The sequence below is a fragment of the Armigeres subalbatus genome, chromosome 1, assembly GCF_024139115.2.
Source record: "Armigeres subalbatus isolate Guangzhou_Male chromosome 1, GZ_Asu_2, whole genome shotgun sequence".
Lineage (NCBI taxonomy): Eukaryota > Metazoa > Arthropoda > Insecta > Diptera > Culicidae > Armigeres > Armigeres subalbatus.
The window spans coordinates 157,983,036-158,003,746 of record NC_085139.1 but is presented as its reverse complement, the minus strand read 5'-3'; the positions used below and the strand labels follow the sequence as shown (position 1 = coordinate 158,003,746).

The 20,711-nt window shown below is 41.9% G+C and overlaps 1 protein-coding gene across 1 annotated transcript in view; it reads right to left on the bottom strand.

Moving 5' to 3' along the window:
• LOC134207833 (homeobox protein slou) overlaps positions 1-8,962 on the bottom strand; it is a 90,195-nt gene extending 81,233 nt beyond the window's left edge. The window contains exon 1 of the mRNA XM_062683788.1: positions 7,763-8,962. Within this exon, the coding sequence (XP_062539772.1) occupies positions 7,763-8,686 (924 nt within the window). The 5' untranslated portion in view covers positions 8,687-8,962. The remainder of the gene's footprint in view (positions 1-7,762) is intronic.
• Between the last annotated feature and the right edge of the window lie 11,749 nt (positions 8,963-20,711).

Sequence of the window (20,711 nt, the reverse complement as noted above, 5' to 3'; positions counted from 1 at the left end):
AGCTCAATCTTCCATTTTAAAACTAATGAAGGTTTCAGTCATAAGGTGTAAAATGCTATATAAGTCATGTTTAGGATATGAGTTGAAATGGTTAGTTATGGTTGAGAAAAATATGTGGGGAATGTAGAAGATACTATATTAATGGAAAAATTTCCAAAAGTATTTCAGGAGGATTTTTTGAATGAATTTCCAAATAACAACCTGGACAATTCATACACTCACTTTGAGTGTTTACCGATAATGTTCATTTTATGCACTCTCTTATGTAAATCTAAAATATATGGCGCAAAATAACCGCCATTCAAGTGAATATCCCAGCGACTATTTGCTAAGAACCGGCCATCGACCTATCCGCATCGTTTTCAAGATTTGTTGACGCCAGATGAGGGCGATGATAGCCATAGAATCTCGCGCTTTGATCTGAGAGTCTCCAGACTTTTCTGCATCGTGGTGTGTTCTTGAAAGTGGACCATAGAGTAAAATATGAAAGTGCTCCAACTTTGTTTATTAAGATTTTTTCCATTAATCTCCGTCTTGTAGTTAGTTAAACCGTAATCAAGTGGTTAGGCATTCTGGCTATGTGGTAGTGTAAACTTGCGGATAAGGCGGTAAGGCTGAAGACTAAACTTGGGGCAATAGATGGTGTTCAAGACTGGTTGGGTTCTCTTTTCTTTTGCAGATTGTGGCAAGTTGCAATGCCTAACACACCACCCCACACAGTTGGTGACTGCTTTTGACGCGGTTTTCCGGCGTCTCGGTGGTACACGTGGGCCGGAGAGGGCAGCGCATGTTTTTCCTGGGCTCTTGGCAGGGTGGCAACAACCGGACCGTGTTGGAACCGGTATCCAGGCTCCATCATCATCTTTCGTGAGTGAAGGCGTGCAGAGCGTGACACGGTCCGACCGGATTCGAACCGGCGACCTTCGGATCGGGAGGCGCAAACCATAGCTCAACGCCGCCGACGGATGTATCCCGTCGAGTAGTCCACAATTTCGACACCGATGAACCCCGCGTGTCGGTGAATCCACATTTTCGGAGTCCGTGGAAGAAAAAGGAATGAAAACTTTCGTTTTCATTGCTGAACTGACTGTAAGTCAAAAAGTTCCCGGTGAAAGAAACCGTGCATGTTACGCGTGGCACGCAGCAGCAGAAGAGAACCGATGAAGCCTCCAAGTTGATATGCAACGGACAGAGTAACATACATGTTCCCTTATTTTTTTCCTTGCGCATGGCGAATGAGTGCCCCTATCTTTAGGCTCTGTCTCATTTGGAGAATTAAACTTAAAAGTGACAGTTCGAAAATTAGCACATAACCCAGTCATAAAAATGGCTGGTGCTATCCAGCAATTCCAATAAGACATCGATGCAAAATGATTCGATATCTGTCAAAAGTAATCTTGCTCTGCGAGCAGGTGAAGTAGGACTACTCGCTCGTTTCGGTCGTTTTCTTAGGCTTCTTATTGGGTTATTTTATGGGGATGGTGGCCCTTGATCCATCCGAGGATTCTTTCCATTTAGATGTGGCTTGCTCGAGGTGTATTGGTCTAAGACTTCCCGTGATGAAAACAAGCGCGAATATTGTTTTGCTGCCGGCGAAATTCGCCTCTGTTAACATCAATTGCTTTATTTGCTAGATCTTACGGTCTAAAGGCATTCAATTCTTTTTGATCAGCCTCAGTCTCCTGCCCAATTACTTTGGGAAACCATTTCTACTGAATAATGGGAAACTTGCTAGGCTGGCAGGTTTTAATATTGAGAATTTAGTTCAAGAGTTGCATCAGAAATGTCTCCAGAAATTTCTTAAAGTATTCATCCAGATGATGTTTCATGAATTTATCCGAAAGTTCATTCGGAAAATCCTCGAAACATTTTTTCGTAAAAAATAACCCTAAGAATTAATTCGGATAGTCATCCAGAAATTCTTACAGGCATACCTTCAAAAATATAATCGTAAATTCCTCCAGTGGTTTGTTACAAAAATCCACCGCAAATAAATCTAGAAAAAACCTTCAGAAATTCCTTAAGAAACTCTTTCGAATATTCCTTAAATGTTTTTCTACGAATTCTTTAAGAAACTCCTCCGGAATTTCTTTCAGGAATTCTTTCAGCAAAACTTTCAAAAATTTTCCAGGTATTCCGTCAGAAATTTCATTCCCCCGGCACCCGTCCCGAGCAAAGTTTGAAATGAAATCGATAACTTGTTGAGATGCTGAAAAATTGCTGATTTTGATTACTTAAGATGGCACGCTTTTCGTCGTTTTAACGAATAAAATAACAAAATCTACAGCACAGAAATCTTACTGTGACATCAAATTGAAAAATATTTCTGCTGTCGTTGAGAGCAAATTTGAAAACTGATTTTTTTTATTTATTTTCGATAATAAAATAAGCTTTGCTCGGGACCAGTTTATACAATTTAGAAATCAAGAAATCAAAATAAAATCAAAATAAGTAATCAATCAAGGAGATCAAAATTTGAATACAGTTTTTTTTCGGAAATTCCGTCAGTAATCTCTAAGGAAATTCCTAGAATTTTGTCCTAGATCTAGAATGTTGGAAAGAATTCTCTGTGGTAATTTCGGAGGAACCACTGGAGAAATTCACGAGAAAATAGAATTTTCGATGGTATCCGTTCCTGAAATAACTTTCAAATGATTAACTGGATTTTTAATTTTAGGAATTTATCATGAAATTTGGTGTGAAAAATCCTGGATATATTCCCTGAAGAATTATTTAAGATATTTACGGAAAAATGTCAGAAGTTAATTCCCAAACAATTCTTGAGAACATCTGAAGATTTATTGACAGTAGTAAAACAGTTATGACTCTGAAATTGCTTACCAAAATGTAGCGATTACAGTCCATTATCATACTTGTTCGTATTTCTCAGTAATCCCAGGCATTGGAAGTTCTTGGAAAAACATTTCAAACAATTTATAGGCCATAAAATGCAATTGAAATTTCGTCATATATGAAACCTCCTGACATTTTTTTTAAAATTGATTTATCGCTTGATCCCTCCAATAATAGTTCTTATTTTACTTCTTCTTATTGGCATTACATCCCCCACTGGGACATTCCCGCCTCGCAGCTTGTGTTCTCTAATGTCTTCCATATTTATTAACTGTAAAATTCCTAAGCCAAGTTTCCTTTTTTGCTTTCGTATATCATAAAGCTAACACGATGATACTTCTATGCCCAGAGAAGTCGAGAAAAAATCCAACCCGAAAATTCCCTAGACCGGACCGGGAATCGAACCCAGCCACCTTCAGCATGGTCTTGCTTTGTAGCCGTGCATCTTACCGCACGGCTAAGGAAGGTACCTGTCTAGTATATAGTTATTGTTACTGAAGGATGAACCAATTACGTCAAAGATGCTAGTACTCCACCTTTACCAAAACTCTGGCGCCGCCAGTGCATAAGTGTGTTAGGCATAAAGGACGATGAGCATAACTGAAGTTAGGAATAAAATGCTCTCAAGACAATTATCAGAAAATCAATTCCCCGAATGAAATTTACCCGAATGGATCAATTTCCCAGAAAACCCACAATTAAAATATTTCTCGAAAAGTGAAGAATCAGAAATATGTGAATGTTTTTTTAGGCAAATATATTTTTTTTAGTAAATAATAATTTCTTTTCTGAGAAATGTCATTTTCGGTAATATGCTTTTTTTCGGGGAAAAAGTTGTTTTTGTGGAAATGCTCAGTGCAATGAATTGGGAAATGGGAAATTTAAAAAATATTTATCGTTCATTTGAATATAGTACATTATGCTTAGCATATTCATGATAAGCGTACTTATGTCAAACATCGCTCACCCATCATCATCATCCTATCCAACATTTCCTATGTTGAAAATTTGGGAACATAAGTAATTAACCATTATCGCGAATAAATCAATCATCTTCTTGAATGGTTTAAAGTACCCTTCTTAACCCAATTAGGGTGTCTCGAAACGTGCTATCATTTAACCCTTTCAGGACGACTTATTTTTACATTGATTTAACGTACAGACTTGGGTTTTTCCGCTTGATCATGTCAAAACTAGTATAGAAAGAACTAAAAAGTTGTTGAAATATTTTTTTCGGATGTCCTAGGCCGTCCAAACTAATCAGGAGCATATATCCTCGAATGCATAAGAAAATATGTGTCTCCAAAATGTCCAAAGCAGAGAATATGGCCAAAACTATCTGTGTGATCATAAGACATGAAATTATCGAGTTTTGAATTGACGGAACTTATTTCAGGGTCTCAAAAACGGCCTGGAGTTCAGAATATACGATCTACCCGATCAACCAAGCCCTGAACGATGTATCCGTGCATTTCTAAACATACCAGCAGGTCCATTGAGCCAATAGATTTCACTCATTACTTTTAAAATCTACTATAGGCCTTTCTGGTTCTCCAAAACATCGTGGAGTTTAAAACATTCGATCTTCCCGATCAACCAAGTCCTGAACGATGTATCCGTGCATTGATAAGCATCCTAGCAGGTCAATTGAGCCGATTGAATTCCACTCATTATGTTTACTAGCTACTACAGACCTTTTAGGTTCTCCAAATCGCCCGGGGGCTCATTGGTTCATTGAGCTGATAGAATTTTACTCATTACTTTTGCAAGCTACTACAGGCCTTTAAGGCCTTTCCAAAACGTCCTTGAATTCAAAACAGGCCATCTACCCGATCAACCAAGTCCTGAACGATGCAGACGTGCATAGCCAAACATCCCAGCAAGTCCATTGAGCCGATAGGATTTCACTCAACACTTTTACTAGCTACTACAGATTCACCAAAACGCCCTGGAAACCGTAAAGATTGAACTACTTGATTAGTCCGTTGATTAGTTGATCATCCAAGTCCGTGCACGCAGAAACAAATTTGGAGCAGAAACAAATTGGAGGATCATATGCTTATTACACCGGATTGGGTAAATGCTGATGATGAGATACCATGAACTAAACTCAAAAATATTTTGGAGTATCTTGAAGATCCCGTATTCACGAAAATTGAGTTTGCATGATGCGTATCTATTGATCTATCGAACAGGATTGGAGGAATACCGACGATGAGGACATTGCGAAAGCCTTGATTAATCCGGTAGATACCGTTAGCTGAACTCCAAAACTTTTAGGATAGCCGCCAGACATTCTAAATACTCACGCTCCTCTAATGTAAACGTGTACTATACACATGTGGAAGTGTTGGCTTGAGAAATGGATTGCGAGTGATTTGACTATGTGTCCAATTTGGGAATCTCGAACTCGTTCAGTAGCCGCTAGCTTGCGAAGGCCGACGGAGGTCCTTCGTAGCTTAGTTGGTTAAAGCACCAGTCTAGCGTATTGTAGGGTCATGGGTTCGAGTCCCATCGAAGGGAAAGTGGTTACCTCCAATACATTTTCCAAATCAATATCTTCCACATAACGTACATATTCACATATGAGTTTTCATAACATTATTCGATTTTAATTTTTGAGAAGAAACAATGATCTGTATATAAGAGTATGGGTCTCCGAACCTTCTATCAAAAGTTCGTTTGGGAGTGATGGTATAGCCTGTCGGTACAACTTTGTCGTACCAAAAGAGCAACACGTAACGAGGGGGTGGGGTCGAAAACTGCCAATTTTGATGTTAGACAAAACATAAGACAAAAAACGAACAAATTTCTCTTTCCCTGAAGAAGACACTAATCCCCTGTCGAAACGTTGGACGATAATTAAAACTCGTTTCAATTAGATGAGACTGCGTAGCCGTATTACTCATAATTTATGATTGAATTCGACGGCACATGCAATTTTAAAATTTGGGGAGACTTGATCCTCTTCTATGATATCTACGCATAAATTATTTTTCCTGCCAACCCTTCATCAAATCTATCAAATCAACAAAAAATTAGAAGCTTGAGAACAGATTTATATTTTTTTGCCAAAATGTTGTATGGATGACTAATGGGGGATCAAGTGTCCCCATATTGAGGCAATAACTTCAAATCCAAATTGGGGCCCTCCTTAGCCTTAGTGCGGTAAAACGCGCGGCTACAAAGCAAGACAAAGCAAGAATGCTGAGGGTGGTTGGGTTCGATTCCCGGTGCCGGTCTAGGCAATTTTCGGATTGTCTCGACTTCCCTGGGCATAAAAGTATCATCGTGTTAGCCTCATGAATGCAAAAATGGTAACTTGGCTTAGAAACCTCGCAGTTAATAACTGTGCAAGTGCCTAATGAACACTAAGCTGCGAGGCGGTTCTGCCCCAGTGTGGGGATGTAATGCCAATAAGAAGAAGAAGAAGAACTTCAAATCCAAATATCCTAAAACATTGATGGAATGTTGATATTTTCATCAGTACAGATCATTAAGCATATTATGGCTTTGTGCTGTGAAAAAACGAAAGCATTTGGTCATTGTTATGAGAACTTTACTGCCGCTAACCGCAAGTCGAGCACATCTGTATATGGGCCCTAGGTATACAGAGATGATAAGTGAGAGACTTTCTCATTCTATTTTGGATTCAATCCCTAACAAAAATTATGGATAATGATCACGTTAAAAATTGCGCAAAGTTGATATTTTATAAATAAAAATGTGGTTTGTATATAGGGGAACTGTTCCATTTTCCATCTCACTGAACATTTATTCATCTCATCGCAAAACAAAGAAATACAGCACCAATCTCGTCGCTTCTTTTTGCTAACACGCGTGCTGACTGGTGAAAAAAAATCACAAAAATAAGAAACAAACCAAATTCCTTTTCATTACTTTTCATAAGACGAGTTTGTACAGTCCCATTGAAATTCCACCACTTAATTGTATCTTGACAGATACTTATTTCGACCTCAACAGTAAGGCCGTTTTCAGTGTCTCGTACTTGGCTCGACTTACGAGACACTGAAGACGGCCTTACTGTTGAGGTCGAAATACGTATCTGTCAAGATACAATTAAGTGGTGGAATTCCAATAGGATTGTACAAACTCATCTTATGACAAGTGAAGACATTCTACTAAAAAGCTCAAAATAATTTTCTTAATTTCATTACTTTGTTTTTGATGGGATGGAAATAGGAGCTATGAGATGAAGTGTCGAACCGTTCCCCTACTTATCATTTTCCAAAATGGTCTACGGAACAATCAGGTGTTCGAATCATTTTTCGTTTTTTTTTGGTTTTCTTGTATACTAAGACTATCATTCTTATCGGGGTTCAGCCAAACGGCTTTTCGACTGACTTGTGAAATTTTGTTCGTAAAAGGACAACGGAAATAGTTTCATATCAATTTAAACGTACATTTGCAGTAGGATATCCTCAGTTATTGGGTTGAGGGATATCCGATACGATTTACGATCAATAAAATCTGCTAAACGAAAGTTTGAGCAGAAAAATCGGTAATTTTTCGTTGGCGCTTGGTGCGTTTTGGCTGAACCCCGACCACTTATCTATCATTCATTATTGTTTATACGCAAAAGTATGTTTTGCGTAAATTCTACTATGAATCTCCGGGCCAGCAAAAAGAGTTGTCTTCTATTACCACGGAACCGTTAATATTTCCCTATGGGTGGTTATCCTAAACTGCTTCATTAACACGTTTGGTGGAATTTAAAAAAAACATAAAATCCTTTTCGTCTACAAACATAAAACGTCTTCTTCAAACATAAAACATTTTATATACAACATAGCTAGAATGAAAATCCTCCAGCAGTTTTGCCCTATTTTTATTGTTTTAAAGCTACTTGTACTTGTATACTATTGCTATAAACAAAAACAATACTTACTGATGCGGCATCCTGCGAACTATCCTCATTCCCGTCTACTATGAGCTCCTCGCTCGTATCACTGTGGGCATAGTTGGCCGACAGGCCACCGAGTTGTATCCTGAAGCCAAAGTCGGAAAGCTCCTTCCCGTTGCTGATCGATCGAGCAATCTTGAACCGTTCGATCTCCAAATCGGGCGGTGACGCACTGCCCGCCGGATACTTGATAGCGAACGGATGCTGCAGCTGGGGATGATGCGGTAGGTGAGGATGATGTGTCGAGGTTGGGAGCTGACCGCCGGTAGCTGCCGAAAGGGCTGCATGTTGTCCCAAGTTTTGCAAGGCGGGAAGTCCCGCCGGTGTCGGCATCAGTGGCACAGGATGGGACGGCGAAAAGTGCTGCGAGTGGGGTTGCGGTAAACTGGGTTCGTTGGGAATGGTATATTTCACACTGTGGTCGATCGAGTATTTTCCGGATGGAGTCTTGTCTAAATCGGATGGACTGAGACGGGCGTTGATGTTGTGATCGGCTAATTGCTTGAGGCGTTCAATGGAAAATTTTGCACTTGGTTCTAACAATTCACGTTCACTTTTCGCGTAGATAATATGGTCACCATTAACTTGACGCAGGGTAATGTTTTCTTTGGAGAAGGTGGGCAGTTTCCCTCTCAACTCAAGATTATGCTTTCCGTCGGGCATTGGATGCTCTTGAAATCGAATCAACAGACCGTCGGACTTCGGCAGAAGTGGAGGCGACCGGACCGACGGGTGCTCCAACTGACTAGCGACGGGTGTTTGTAAAGGGGCACTTTTCAGTAATGTCGTGGATAGTTTATCGAGGCTCATTTGATTCGACTCGGCTGGCGATGGGGGAGAGTTGGGTTGTGAATGAGACGGGCTTTCCGCCTGTCCTGAATCAGATTTTGGAGATTGCATCATAACCATAGTATCCGATTGAAGCTATTCTCTTCAGTTGGAACAACTGTTTACTAGCACTACACCGAATTCACTTGAACAGCTTTATTTGAAAAATAAATGAAATCATCTACACAATAACAAATACTTCATCCATTATTTCCGAGCAATCACAGATAACATATCTCGAATTTCCACTGTATGTTCACTTCAATATTCACGCTCGTTGGAATCATTCGATACGCACTATCCGTTCCTATCGAAATCGAGAGAACTCCGGAAGCATTACACCCAAGCGATAACCGAAAGAAGACTGACTGTTTGTACAATTTTCATGTCTCATTCCCCCTTGAAAAATCGGGAAAACTCAATTTCCCTGCATGCAGTTCCAACCACACAGTACGAGAGTGTGTGCTCAGTAACACACCAATACAGATGAGCACGTGTTTCATTTTTAATTTCTAATTGGATCTCTCTCCTCAACACGTTGAAATGCAATGCGCAGTAAGCCACGCCCACCCTTCTCCTCGTCGAGGAAAAGCCTCACCAATACACAGCAACCCTTTGCTATGTCGAAGAGTAAAGCTATTAGGAACCACTTCAAACTCACTTGTGTCAACATACTAAATTGCGACGTCGGCTTGCTGTGATGATATACTTTCATTTTCCTGGGCAGGCATCGTCGTCTTTGCCCGGAAAATGTCTACATCAAATTAAGTACGATAAGTAATTAAAATATATACGCTTCTCTTAAGAGATTATTTTCCCCGCGTCACCAGGCACTCCCGGTTTCGGTGCATCCCGGTCCGCCATAGGTTGGCCATCCGCAGCTTCGAGGGATTGAAGAGCAATTTGCTCTATTTACTTGCTACTCGATTTAAAAGCTTTCTCCATCCATGCCCTTCCTTTCGGCCCCTCTGCGATGGAGCTCCGATGGTTGGCACCCGTTCCGTGTTTTTCATTCTCGGTGTGTTCTTGGCACGACAATTTTCCCCGTATAATCATCATCATCGTTATAAACGATGAATATGGCGGTGCCGTCGCTTGGCTTTTTATTATTTATTCTGAGGAGCAGCCAATGGAGAAAACAGAACGATTCGTTAAAATTAACGATTCGTCTTTGTCGTTGCATTACCTTCACCTTCGCCTTAATGTGTATGCCAACATACCTATTTGACTTTATAGCTTCGAGATTGCGGGAGAGAAATAGAGCTTTGTTTGCCATCGGCATCAACAGTAAAGACGAAGCTGTTCCTAATTAGCTCCGCAATGAAAAAGTGCCACTCACTGTAATTGATACAATGTGGTATTTAAGCGTTGAGATAACTTTTATGGAAATGAAAAATGATTTAGCTTTCTGTTTTGTGCTATTATCTGCATGGGCGAGATTTTTATGCTGCTAAATATGGATGATAACGAAGTGCTGTTTTATTCAAGGAGATGTTACCTTTATCGGAATAGATAGGTAATGTTTATGAAACGATGCGGATAGTTCGCATTACACTAATCCATTGTGGGTATCAAAGGTGATGAGTATACAATATAATTGATCTCGTGAGGGGTCATATTCTAATTATTTAAGGGATTATTATGAGTTTTTGAAACTTTTATGAAATATTTATAGTATGAAGCGTAACAAAGTAATAGACAAAAGCAAATGCATAATCAAAACGCTGATCACTTACAATGTAGTAATAATTGTATAACAAAAAATGGGAATGGTCATGTAGGCACGCTATAAATACGCTTAAATACGTTGCATAATGGAATGGCATGAAATGCACCAATGTTAGACGAAAACCAAATCTTCGAATGCAATATCTCCGAATGTTAAAAGCGTTTGTGACTCCTTCTTTGGTGAATTGCCTGGCCAGTTATTTCGGGCAATGTTATTTTTGAGGAACTGGTATTTTTGAAGAAATGCGATGGTGATCGCAGCAAGCCATTCGCGCGGATGCTTGCCTTTGTATTTGCTGTCACGTAGTATGTTCGTTCCCGCAAGAAAATAATTAAAAAGACAGGAACACCGTCTTTGACCAAAGGTCGTACAGACTGAACACTTAACACCTATACAACGGACAGGACACATAACACCCAGTGGACCGGTGGAGAAATTTTCAATCACAAAAAAGTTTTCTCCTTACCGGGGCGGGAATCGAACCCACGCTCCATAACCCATGCGTCTTGACGATTGACATCGTTAACCACACGGCCACTAAAAAAAAAATATTCGGTCGATGTATATATTTTGCAAGTGCTACAAGAAAAAAGTTTAAGTGATCTGCAGTTTTAAATCTACTCGTTTGGTGACCTTTAATAAAGTGTATTTCTTAATTTAGAGAGCGAAATCGTTTGTGCAGTTTCTATACGGGGATGTCTTTGATAAAATATATGTGGCTGTGTGATACATGGATCAAGAACGAATTGCTCAGGATATCTCTGAAAGAGTGAAGTGAATTGTTCGTGGACAAGTACTTCGCTTTCTCAGTTCATTTATTCGGAATTATATAACAGTATGATTTGGTAACATGTTTTCCCAACGAAGTACAGATACCGATGCTATTAATCGGCGGCTACGAACACTACCTTTACGGTAGCTGCTCACTAGCGTGCCCTTTCTAGTTGAGACTCCAACCCTACTTGTGCTGCGTATAATAGTTATTTGCGTATCAAATTACTTACTTGATACTTAATGGACTACAGCTCTTCGATGAACATAAGCCGAATGAAGTATCCTTCTCCACTGGACTCGATCCTGGGCCAATCGCTTCTAGTCGCCCTGAACATTGAGCGCCCTCAGGTCCTCGTCAACTGCAAAAAGCCAGCGTGTACGGGGCCTTCCACGAAACCTACGACCTCTTTCGGGTTCTCTACTAAATGTTATCTTCACTTGACGTTCTTCCGGCATACGAACAACGTGTCCAGCAAACCGTAGTCTGCCGTAAGCTTAACAATATCCAGCCCTCGTCAGTTGGCCTGGTGCAACTCGTGATTCATGGGACACAGCCAGATACCGTTGTCCTGTTAACCGCTGAGTATTGTTCGCAGCACCTTACGTTCAAACACAACATGTTTCATGAGCAAATCACATCAAAAAAATAAACAACAAATAAAAATAAACACAGCAAATTACATAAAAAAATAGGCACTGAGACAATGTCCAATTGATTTGTAGCCATTTTATCAATTTGGACAAAAATGAAAACATGCTGGAAGTATCACATGAAGCGAAAAAATTCAGCTGTCATGTAAATTGATCTTCTCAGTGGTTTATGAAAATTTTCAAAAATCGCATTGGATTATGGGTGTCCGAAATTTAACGTGGACAGGCTTTAATGATCTGGTAAGCCTCATCAGTTGGCCAATCCTTTTCTTTATTATCTACGGTATTCATGCCGTAGATTATAAATAGACTCGAATAAAGATTCAATGCGTCTCACTTACGGTGATCGGTAGTCGTACGTAAATCAAGTGATCTGAAGATATTAAGGACACTCCTCACTGAATCCAAGTTTCAAAGTGCTCGCGTTTTCGGGGGCACACCATTTGACACGGAGGCGGCGTACAACTGTCATTTTTGTTGATTTAGCTTTGCTGCGTCGTTCAAAAATAAAAATGACAGTTGTGCGTTGCTTCCGTATCGAGTGGTGTGCCCCCGAAAACGCGAGCACTTTGAAACTTGGATTCCGTAAGGAGTGACCTTAAAACGTGTTATCAAACGAAAATTAATCAAGGTAATAGTTGGTTTGTTATTAATGGCTTATAGAAGTGTTTCGCTTGAAGGCTAAACATTCAAACGAAGGTTTTTTGTTTTGTGCGGTTTACGCAGGTACCGGAGCCGTCTTTCTTCGAGTGCACAAATCACCGAACTCGATCTCGCCCATTGGCGGTGGCGAACTAGTACGGGAGACGCTTGCTACGTTGAGACCCAGAAGCCACAAATCGTAAGTCGTCAGCCATACCCTTCCTCGAGGGCGAGGCGAGTTCACCATCCATCCGATCATCAAGCTCCACGCCGTCGAAAGTTTTATCATCCTGCATTGATTGACCATCTGATATGCCTCGTAGCCGTTGTCCGGCCCATCGTCAGTCGTCACCCGGCATATTGTCGTCTGACCTATCTGTGGGGTTTGAGTAAGTAACCACCAGCGTGTGATTATCGGTGTCAATCGGTGAGCAGCAAGCCATGACTCGACCTCTTCTTGTCAGATCTTGGTGGCGTGCACGCGAACCGACGGAGAGCTGCTGTCAACATGCTTAGCTTTGAATTGCCTCACATCACAGACGACATGGTAATTACCGCTACACGCAAGCTAAAGCTTTCATATGCTGCTGGTCCGGATGGCATCCCGTCGTCTGTTTTAAAACACTGTGCCGGAAGCCTCTGCATTCCGCTTTTAAAGTTATTCAGCCTCTCCCAACAACAGTGCGAGTTTCCTGGACCACGAAATATTACTTGTTAAACTGATGAAACTCGGCGCCTCTACAACTAGTGTTGTTTGGTTTAGATCGTATCTGACGAACCGTTCTGTGCTAGTTAAAATTGGCACTACTGAATCAGATGTTTTTTTTTTCGAATAGGTGTTCCACAAGGCACCAATCTGGGCCCGCTGCTTTTTTCGATTTTTTTGAATGATGTTTCCCTGTGGCTGCCATCCGGTTGCCGTCTCTTCTACGCCGACGATACGAAAATATTCAAAATAGTGAAAACTTTGTCGAACTGTTGTGATTTGCAGAATTTACTGAACATTTTTGCTGACTGGTGCACTATAAACATGATGAGCCTAAGCATCGAAAAATGCAACACAATTTCGTATCACCGCAAACATAAACCAATCTTATTCGACTATGTTCTCTTCGAACATTGCCTCGTTCGTGTTCAGCACATCAAGGATCTTGGTGTGCTCTTGGATAGCGATCTTACTTTCAGGATGCACTATAACGATATGATCGCCACAGCTAATCGACAACTAGGCTTTAGGACAACCGGTCTTTTTAGCGTCTTGTACATGACACATTTGGTGCGGTTGCGAATCTTTTTTGACCGCAGTTTCTTCTGGAGCCCGTAGTAGGCCCGACTTCCACAGATGATGCGCCTTCGTATTTCATGACTGACATTGTTATCAGCCGTTAGCAAGGATCCGAGGTAGACGAATTCCTCAACCACCTCGAAGGTATCCCCGTCTATCGTAACAGGCGGGCCCTGTCGCGCTCTGTTCCGCCCACAAGCATGTACTTTGTCTTTGAGGCATTCACCACCAGTCCAACTTTTGTTGCTTCACGTTTCAGGCGGGTGTATAGTTCTGCCACCTTTGCAAATGTTCGGCCGACAATGTCCATGTCATCCGCGAAACAAATAAATTGACTGGATCTTTTGAAAATCGTACCCCGGCTGTTACACCCGGCTCTCCGCATGACACCTTCTAGCGTAATGTTGAACAACAGGCACGAACGAACTGGAGTGTTCGCCCGAAATCTTCACATAGTTTTGCACACCATCCACCGTTGGTTTGATCAGTCTGGTAAGCTTCCCAGGGAAGCTGTTCTCGTCTATAATTTTCCATAGCTCTACGCGGTCTATACTGTCGTATGCCGCCTTGAAATCAACGAACAGATGATGCGTTGGGACCTGGTATTCACGGCATTTTTGAAGGATTTGCCGTACAGTAAAGATCTGGTCCGTTGTCGAGCGGCCGTCAACGGAGCCGGCTTGATAACTTCCCACGAACTCATTCACTAGTGGTGACAGACGACGGAAGATGATCTGGGATATCACTTTGTAGGCGGCATTAAGGATGGTGATCGCTCGAAAGTTCTCAAACTCCAGCTTGTCGCCTTTCTTGTAGATGGGGCATATAACCCCTTCCTTCCACTCCTCCGGTAGCTGTTCAGTTTCCCAGATTCTGACTATCAATTTGTGCAGGCAAGTGGCTAGCTTTTCCGGGCCCATCTTGATGAGCTCAGCTCCGATACCATCCTTACCAGCTGCTTTATTGGTCTTTAGCTGTTTGATGGCATCCTTAACTTCCCTCAAGGTGGGAGCTGGTTGGCTTCCATCGTCCGCTGAACTGACGTAGTCATCTCCTCCGCTGCCTTGACTTTCACTGCCTGTACTCTCAGCGCCATTCAAATGTTTCTCGTAGTGCTGCTTCCACCTTTCGATCACCACACGTTCGTCCGTCAAGATGCTCCCTTTCTTATCCCGGCGCATTTCGGCTCGCGGCACGAAGCCTTTGCGGGATGCGTTGAGCTTCTGGTAGAACTTGCGTGTTTCTTGAGAACGGCACAGCTGTTCCATTTCCTCGCACTCCGCTTCTTCCAGGCGGCGTTTTTTCTCCTGAAAAAGGCGGGTCTGCTGTCTCCGCTTCCTTCTCCTCCAGAATCTGTCTGCACTCTTCGTCGAACCAATCGTTCCGTCGACTTCGTCAAATATACTCGACGTTGTTCTCCGCTGCGTCGTTAATGGCTGCTTTAACTGTATTCCAGCAGTCCTCAAGAGGGGCCCCATCGAGCTCACCCTCTTCCGGCAACACTGCCTCGAGATGCTGCACGTATGCAGTGCGACATCAGGTTGCTTCAGTCGCTCTAGGTCGTACCGCGGCGGTCGTCGGTACCGAACATTGTTGATAGTTTTGGGCGCAGTTTAACCATCACCAGATAGTGGTCAGAGTCGATGTTAGCGCCACGATATGTCCTGACGTCGATAATGTCGGAGAAGTGCCGTCCATCAATCAGAACGTGGTCAATTTGTGATTCTGTCTGCAGTGGTGATCTCCAGGTGTACCGATACGGAAGGCTGTGTTGGAAGTAGGTGCTGCGAATGGCCATATTCTTGGAGGCAGTGAAATCAATTAGTCGTAGGCCGTTTTCGTTCGTCAGCCGGTATGCGCTGAACTTCCCAATAGTCGGTCTAAACTCCTCCTCTTGGCCAACCTGAGCGTTCAAATCTCCTATGATGATTTTGACGTCGTGGCTTGAGTAGCTATTGTACTCACGTTCCAGCTGCGCGTAGAATGCGTCCTTATCTGGTAGATGGTATGATTACCTCTAAACGTTCGCACCATTGATCCCTTCCAACAAACCTCCTGCTACGATGCCGAATCCACGGTCCTTGAGCACATCGGCGAGTATGCGTGTGCTTCCGATGAAGTTGAGAGATTTGCAGTTCCACGAACCGAGTTTCCAATTGCTAGTCCCTTTTCGTCGCAGTGGTCTTCGCCGATGGTTCTGGTCCGTACTCTCTTGTTGATTATTCGTTGCGTGAGTTTTTTTTTGGCTGGCTTGCAGGGCCTGACAACAAACCCCTAAATTTCCGGAGGACCATTCCTCCTTATTTCCGGTGGACCATGGTGCACAGTTTCACTTAGAGTCCCTCGCTGGCACTCGGACGATGATCAGCCGCCCCTAACATGGAGAACAGACGCTGTTGTGAGCCGATCCTGACATGGAGAACAGACGCTCAATAAGATTTGAACCTCCGGAGAGGAGCAAACCCCTTCCCTGTCAGCATACGACCATAGTTCCCACCGGGGTTGGTTACCCGATCTTCCCTAAGGTTGCTCGTATCCCGGCCAGCACCACGGGGAGATAAGGATAGGAGTTGCAGGGTAAGAGGCTAAGGAACGCGAGATGGGGTCTTATTTATTCCTTCAGGTACGCGAAGTACCAATGGTACGCTTTACCCAGCATTTGCCGTGCCAACGAGTATTATCATGTGTTCGATTTCCATTTATCAACTGACGCACTACGACAGCGATTACTTGACATTTACCGTATTGTTAATCGTGACTAATTAGTTTAATTTTAAATTAAGTTTTATTCATTGAGACTATTTTTGTCAGCTGAATTAGAATACACAAATAAACAAATAAACACATTTTGCTCCAGCCATTTGGAGCCACACATTTTGGTGATCCTGCCAGGTTATTTTTTTGGATCCTGACGCTGATGTGCTAATGTGTTAAAATATTGGATGGATTGAAAAAAATCACAAGGCACGTGGTTTGTATTGCAACAAAGCGCGTCTGGAAGACCGCTGGAAAATGGATTGTGATTTGGCAAATCACAAAGCGCGTCTTGAAGACCGCTGAAAAATAAATTGTGGTTTGGAAAATCACAAAGCGCGTCTCGAAGACCGCTGGCAAATGGATTGTGATTTGAAAAATCACAAAGCGCGTCTCGAAGACCGCTGGAAAATGGATTGTGGTTTGAAAAATTACAAAGCGCGTCTCGAAAACCGCTGGAAAATGGATTCTGGTTTGGAAAATCACAAAGCGCGTCTCGAAGACCACTGGAAAATGGATTCTGGTTTGGAAAATCAAAAAACGCGTCTTTACCGCTGGAAATTGATTGTGATTTGGAAAATCACAATGCGCGTCTTGAAGACAGCTGGAAAATCGATTTAGGTGGTTTGGAAAATCAGGCGCATAAATATAGTAAAATTCGAAAAGACCCTAAAATGAACAAATCTCGCGCCAAGAATCATAGGGGCGTAACTGTGTTCATCGATTCCTCTTATTCGATTTTATCTTCTTCTTTCTTCTTCTTATTGGCATTACATCCCCACAAACACTCCGAAAGCACTGGGACAGAGCCGCCTCGCAGCTTAGTGTTCATTAAGCACTTCCACAGTTGTTAACTGCGAGGTTTCTAAGCTAGGTTACCATTGTTGCATTCGTATATCATGAGGCTAGCACGATGATCCTTTTATGCCCAGGGAAGTCGAGACAATTTCCAATCCGAAAATTGCCGGCACCGGGAATCGAACCCAGCCACCATGGTCTTGCGTTGTACCAGCGCGTCTTACTACACGGCTAAGGAGGGCCCCGATTATCGATTTTATATTTTATTAATTACTCAATTGTCTACGGTCTACAACCGTGATTGTTGATTCTAGTGCAAGATGCAATCAACCTTTATCACACCATACAGTAAAATCTGCGCAATTCGCCACTACCGCAATTCGCCACATCAATAAAAAGAAAACATCGAAGAAGAGAAATCGATTAATGCAGTTTCTCCCCTATGATTTTAAGCGCGAGAAATAACTATTGGAATCATTCAACATTTTTTTAAAATTAGAGTAATTTCTATTGTTGTATAAGTTTGTTACTATTCATCCATGCATAAAAAATGAATCATTTGTTTGAGAAACTGCATAAGTCCATTTTACACAATTTCGAGAAAACAACAAAAAACTGTTTTTGAACAAATTGGCACCGAACCTTTCGATTTCTTCAATGCAGATCAATAGTTTTTGGCAAAACTCAACACCCTGGGGCACTTCCAGTGCAAAAACTAAAAGCAGTACTCCATAATTGCTCTTCAAAGTACGTGGACATATGTAGTTTCTCAAACAAACGAAAAAAAATTCATACATTCCTGAACAAAATTTTGTTTTTCGTATTTTTTGCCAGAATATGTATTTTTGGAAGAGGATTCAGATTATATAAAAATCTCATTTTGTCCAAAAATGTTACATATGCAGTTTCTCAAGCATACGGTTCAAATGCATATCTGTTAGGTTACAAGAGACCGAGTTTTGTTAAACAGTGAAAACTAATCATCTGGACTTGTAAGGACATTCTACTATAAATAATTTGATCAACTATTTTGCAGCATACTTGAACTTCTTTTTTTGGAAAGGTTTACAAATGAATTATCGTTTGAACTCTCATTGGCTGGATTTAGGAGTATACAAGTATGAGAGCAATAATATACGTAGACAGTCACATTTATCCAGTATTTTGCGCTAATAATGGCGGCGTATTATTATATATATTATCATATATTTGGATTCCTGTACAGATAAAGGCAAGAACAGAGAAAAAGCAAATAACTGTAATTGTGTGAATTGTCTTCTTTTGTGACTTGAAAATGTTCATAAGGATATTCTAACAATTCAACGGCTGATTATTTTCAAACTATGGAGCTCAATCATACTAAGATGCAGGCGTAATCGCATGTCTAGAACCCTTAACTATTTCACCCACAATATGCATATATTTCATAGGGGCCGTTCATAAAGTGGTCGTTGATTGTCCTATTTTATGCCTGAAATGAAAAGAAATGTAGGTAATTATAAAAGTCATTTAGCTAAAATCAAATCCAAGCGGTAATCCTTGCGGTTGTTCATGTTGGTTGACGTTTGTTGTTCTCTGATTTTTTTATTATCCAGAGCAAACTAGATGAGTTCCAATGTTTTCTACCTCTTGAACGTCAAACTGTATGGCACTCACGCCGCCATTACCGAGCGCAAAATACTGGATAGTTTTTTTTAAATTCTGCTCGAATAATGTTCCAACTTTGTTTAAATCTAACTTTAGTTGAATGTCAGAACAGGAATGTATATTTTTTAACAATCTTGTTTTTTTACTTGGTATAATCAATAAACACTTTGCAAACACTTAATTAATTAATGGCAATAGAAGTGATTGGCATTAAAAATCTAAAAAAAAATACAAATTGAAATAACAAGTTTGGTACTTTGTCGAAAAATTTATCATAGAAAACATACGATGCAATGCGGAGTGAGAAAATATTTTTGTGGTACAAGAAAATTTACTATTTTGGTATTTTCAAATTTTCTATGATGGGGCACAAGTGGGTTTTGGGAAGGCCAGGCCCCTCCTGCTCCCCCCCATTTACGCGAATGCCCACACCCCCTTCGGTGTTAAGACCGTGACCTGGGTTTGTCGTTTGGGCATCCGGCCTACAACTCGACCGTTTAGAGGCGGTAAGCTTTGCCCAAGGACCTCTGAAATTGATCACTGTTCCCCTCCGGAAGCTGGCGGTGTACTCATCCCGTAGCTGTGAATTCACCACAAAATTGGTCCAATCGATCCGAATTCATGTCAAATGACGTCGGTTCTTTCGATAAGTAGTGCCGGTTATGGGAACTTGTATTTCGAGTGTTCGTACGTGCCTACACACAGCGCTAACCACAGCGCGAGTGTAAAAGGCGTCGTGTGTGTGTTAAGAGCCGCCATTTTGTTCAAAAAGTTTACAAGGCATGGACATTCCTTGACGAATAGGATTTTGTCTTACGTTCCAATGGCTGAAGGTAGTTCCGTCCTCAATCCGTTATACCTATGTTGCGGGTCAAGAAAATTGCCAGCAGGAAAAGCATTCCGAGCTGGGGAACCCGGAGAAGACACACCAACATTGAAGAAGTAGGAGAAGAAATCCAAGATGGGTGAAAGGGAGCTTATCCTAGCCCGGATTCAGGAGAAGATCGATGCGACTCTCCGGCGGCAGCAAGCCGGATTCCGTGCCGGAAGATCCTGTGTGGGCCATATTGTCACGCTCCGCATCATTCTGGAGCAGGTCAACGAATTCCAAGAGTCCCTTTACTTGGTATTCATTGACTACGAAAAAGCTTTCGACCGTCTCAATCACGAGAATATGTGGGGCGCCCTGAGACGCAAGGGAGTTCCTGAGAAAATCATCGGCCTCATCGTGGCACAGTACGAGGCCTTCTCGTGTAGAGTCCTGCACAGTGGGGTCTTGTCCGACCCTATCCGGGTCGTAGCTGGTGTGAGGCAAGGATGTATTCTATCACCGTTACTGTTCCTCGTCGTAATCGACGAGATTCTGGTAGATGCGATTGACCGTGAACCAAACCGCGGGCTGTTATGGCAGCCTATAACCATGGAGCACCTAAATGACTTCGAATTGGCGGATGATGTTGCACTCCTCGCGCAACGGCGCTCTGATATGCAGAGTAAGCTCAACGACCTTGCCGAGCGCTCCTCTTCGGCAGGTTTAGTCATCAACGTCAACAAAACCAAATCGTTGGATGTAAACACGGTAACTCCTTCCAGTTTCACAGTAGCCGGGCAACCAGTGGAGAATGTTGAAAGCTTCCAATATCTTGGTACCAAGATCGACATAGGCGCACGGATAAAGAAAGCAAGGGCTGCCTTTGCGAGTTTAAGAAATATCTGGAAAAACAGGCAGATAAGTGAACGCACAAAAATACGAATTTTCAACTCTAACGTGAAATCTGTGCTGTTATAGGCTAGCGAAACATGGTGTGTATCAGTGGAGAACACTC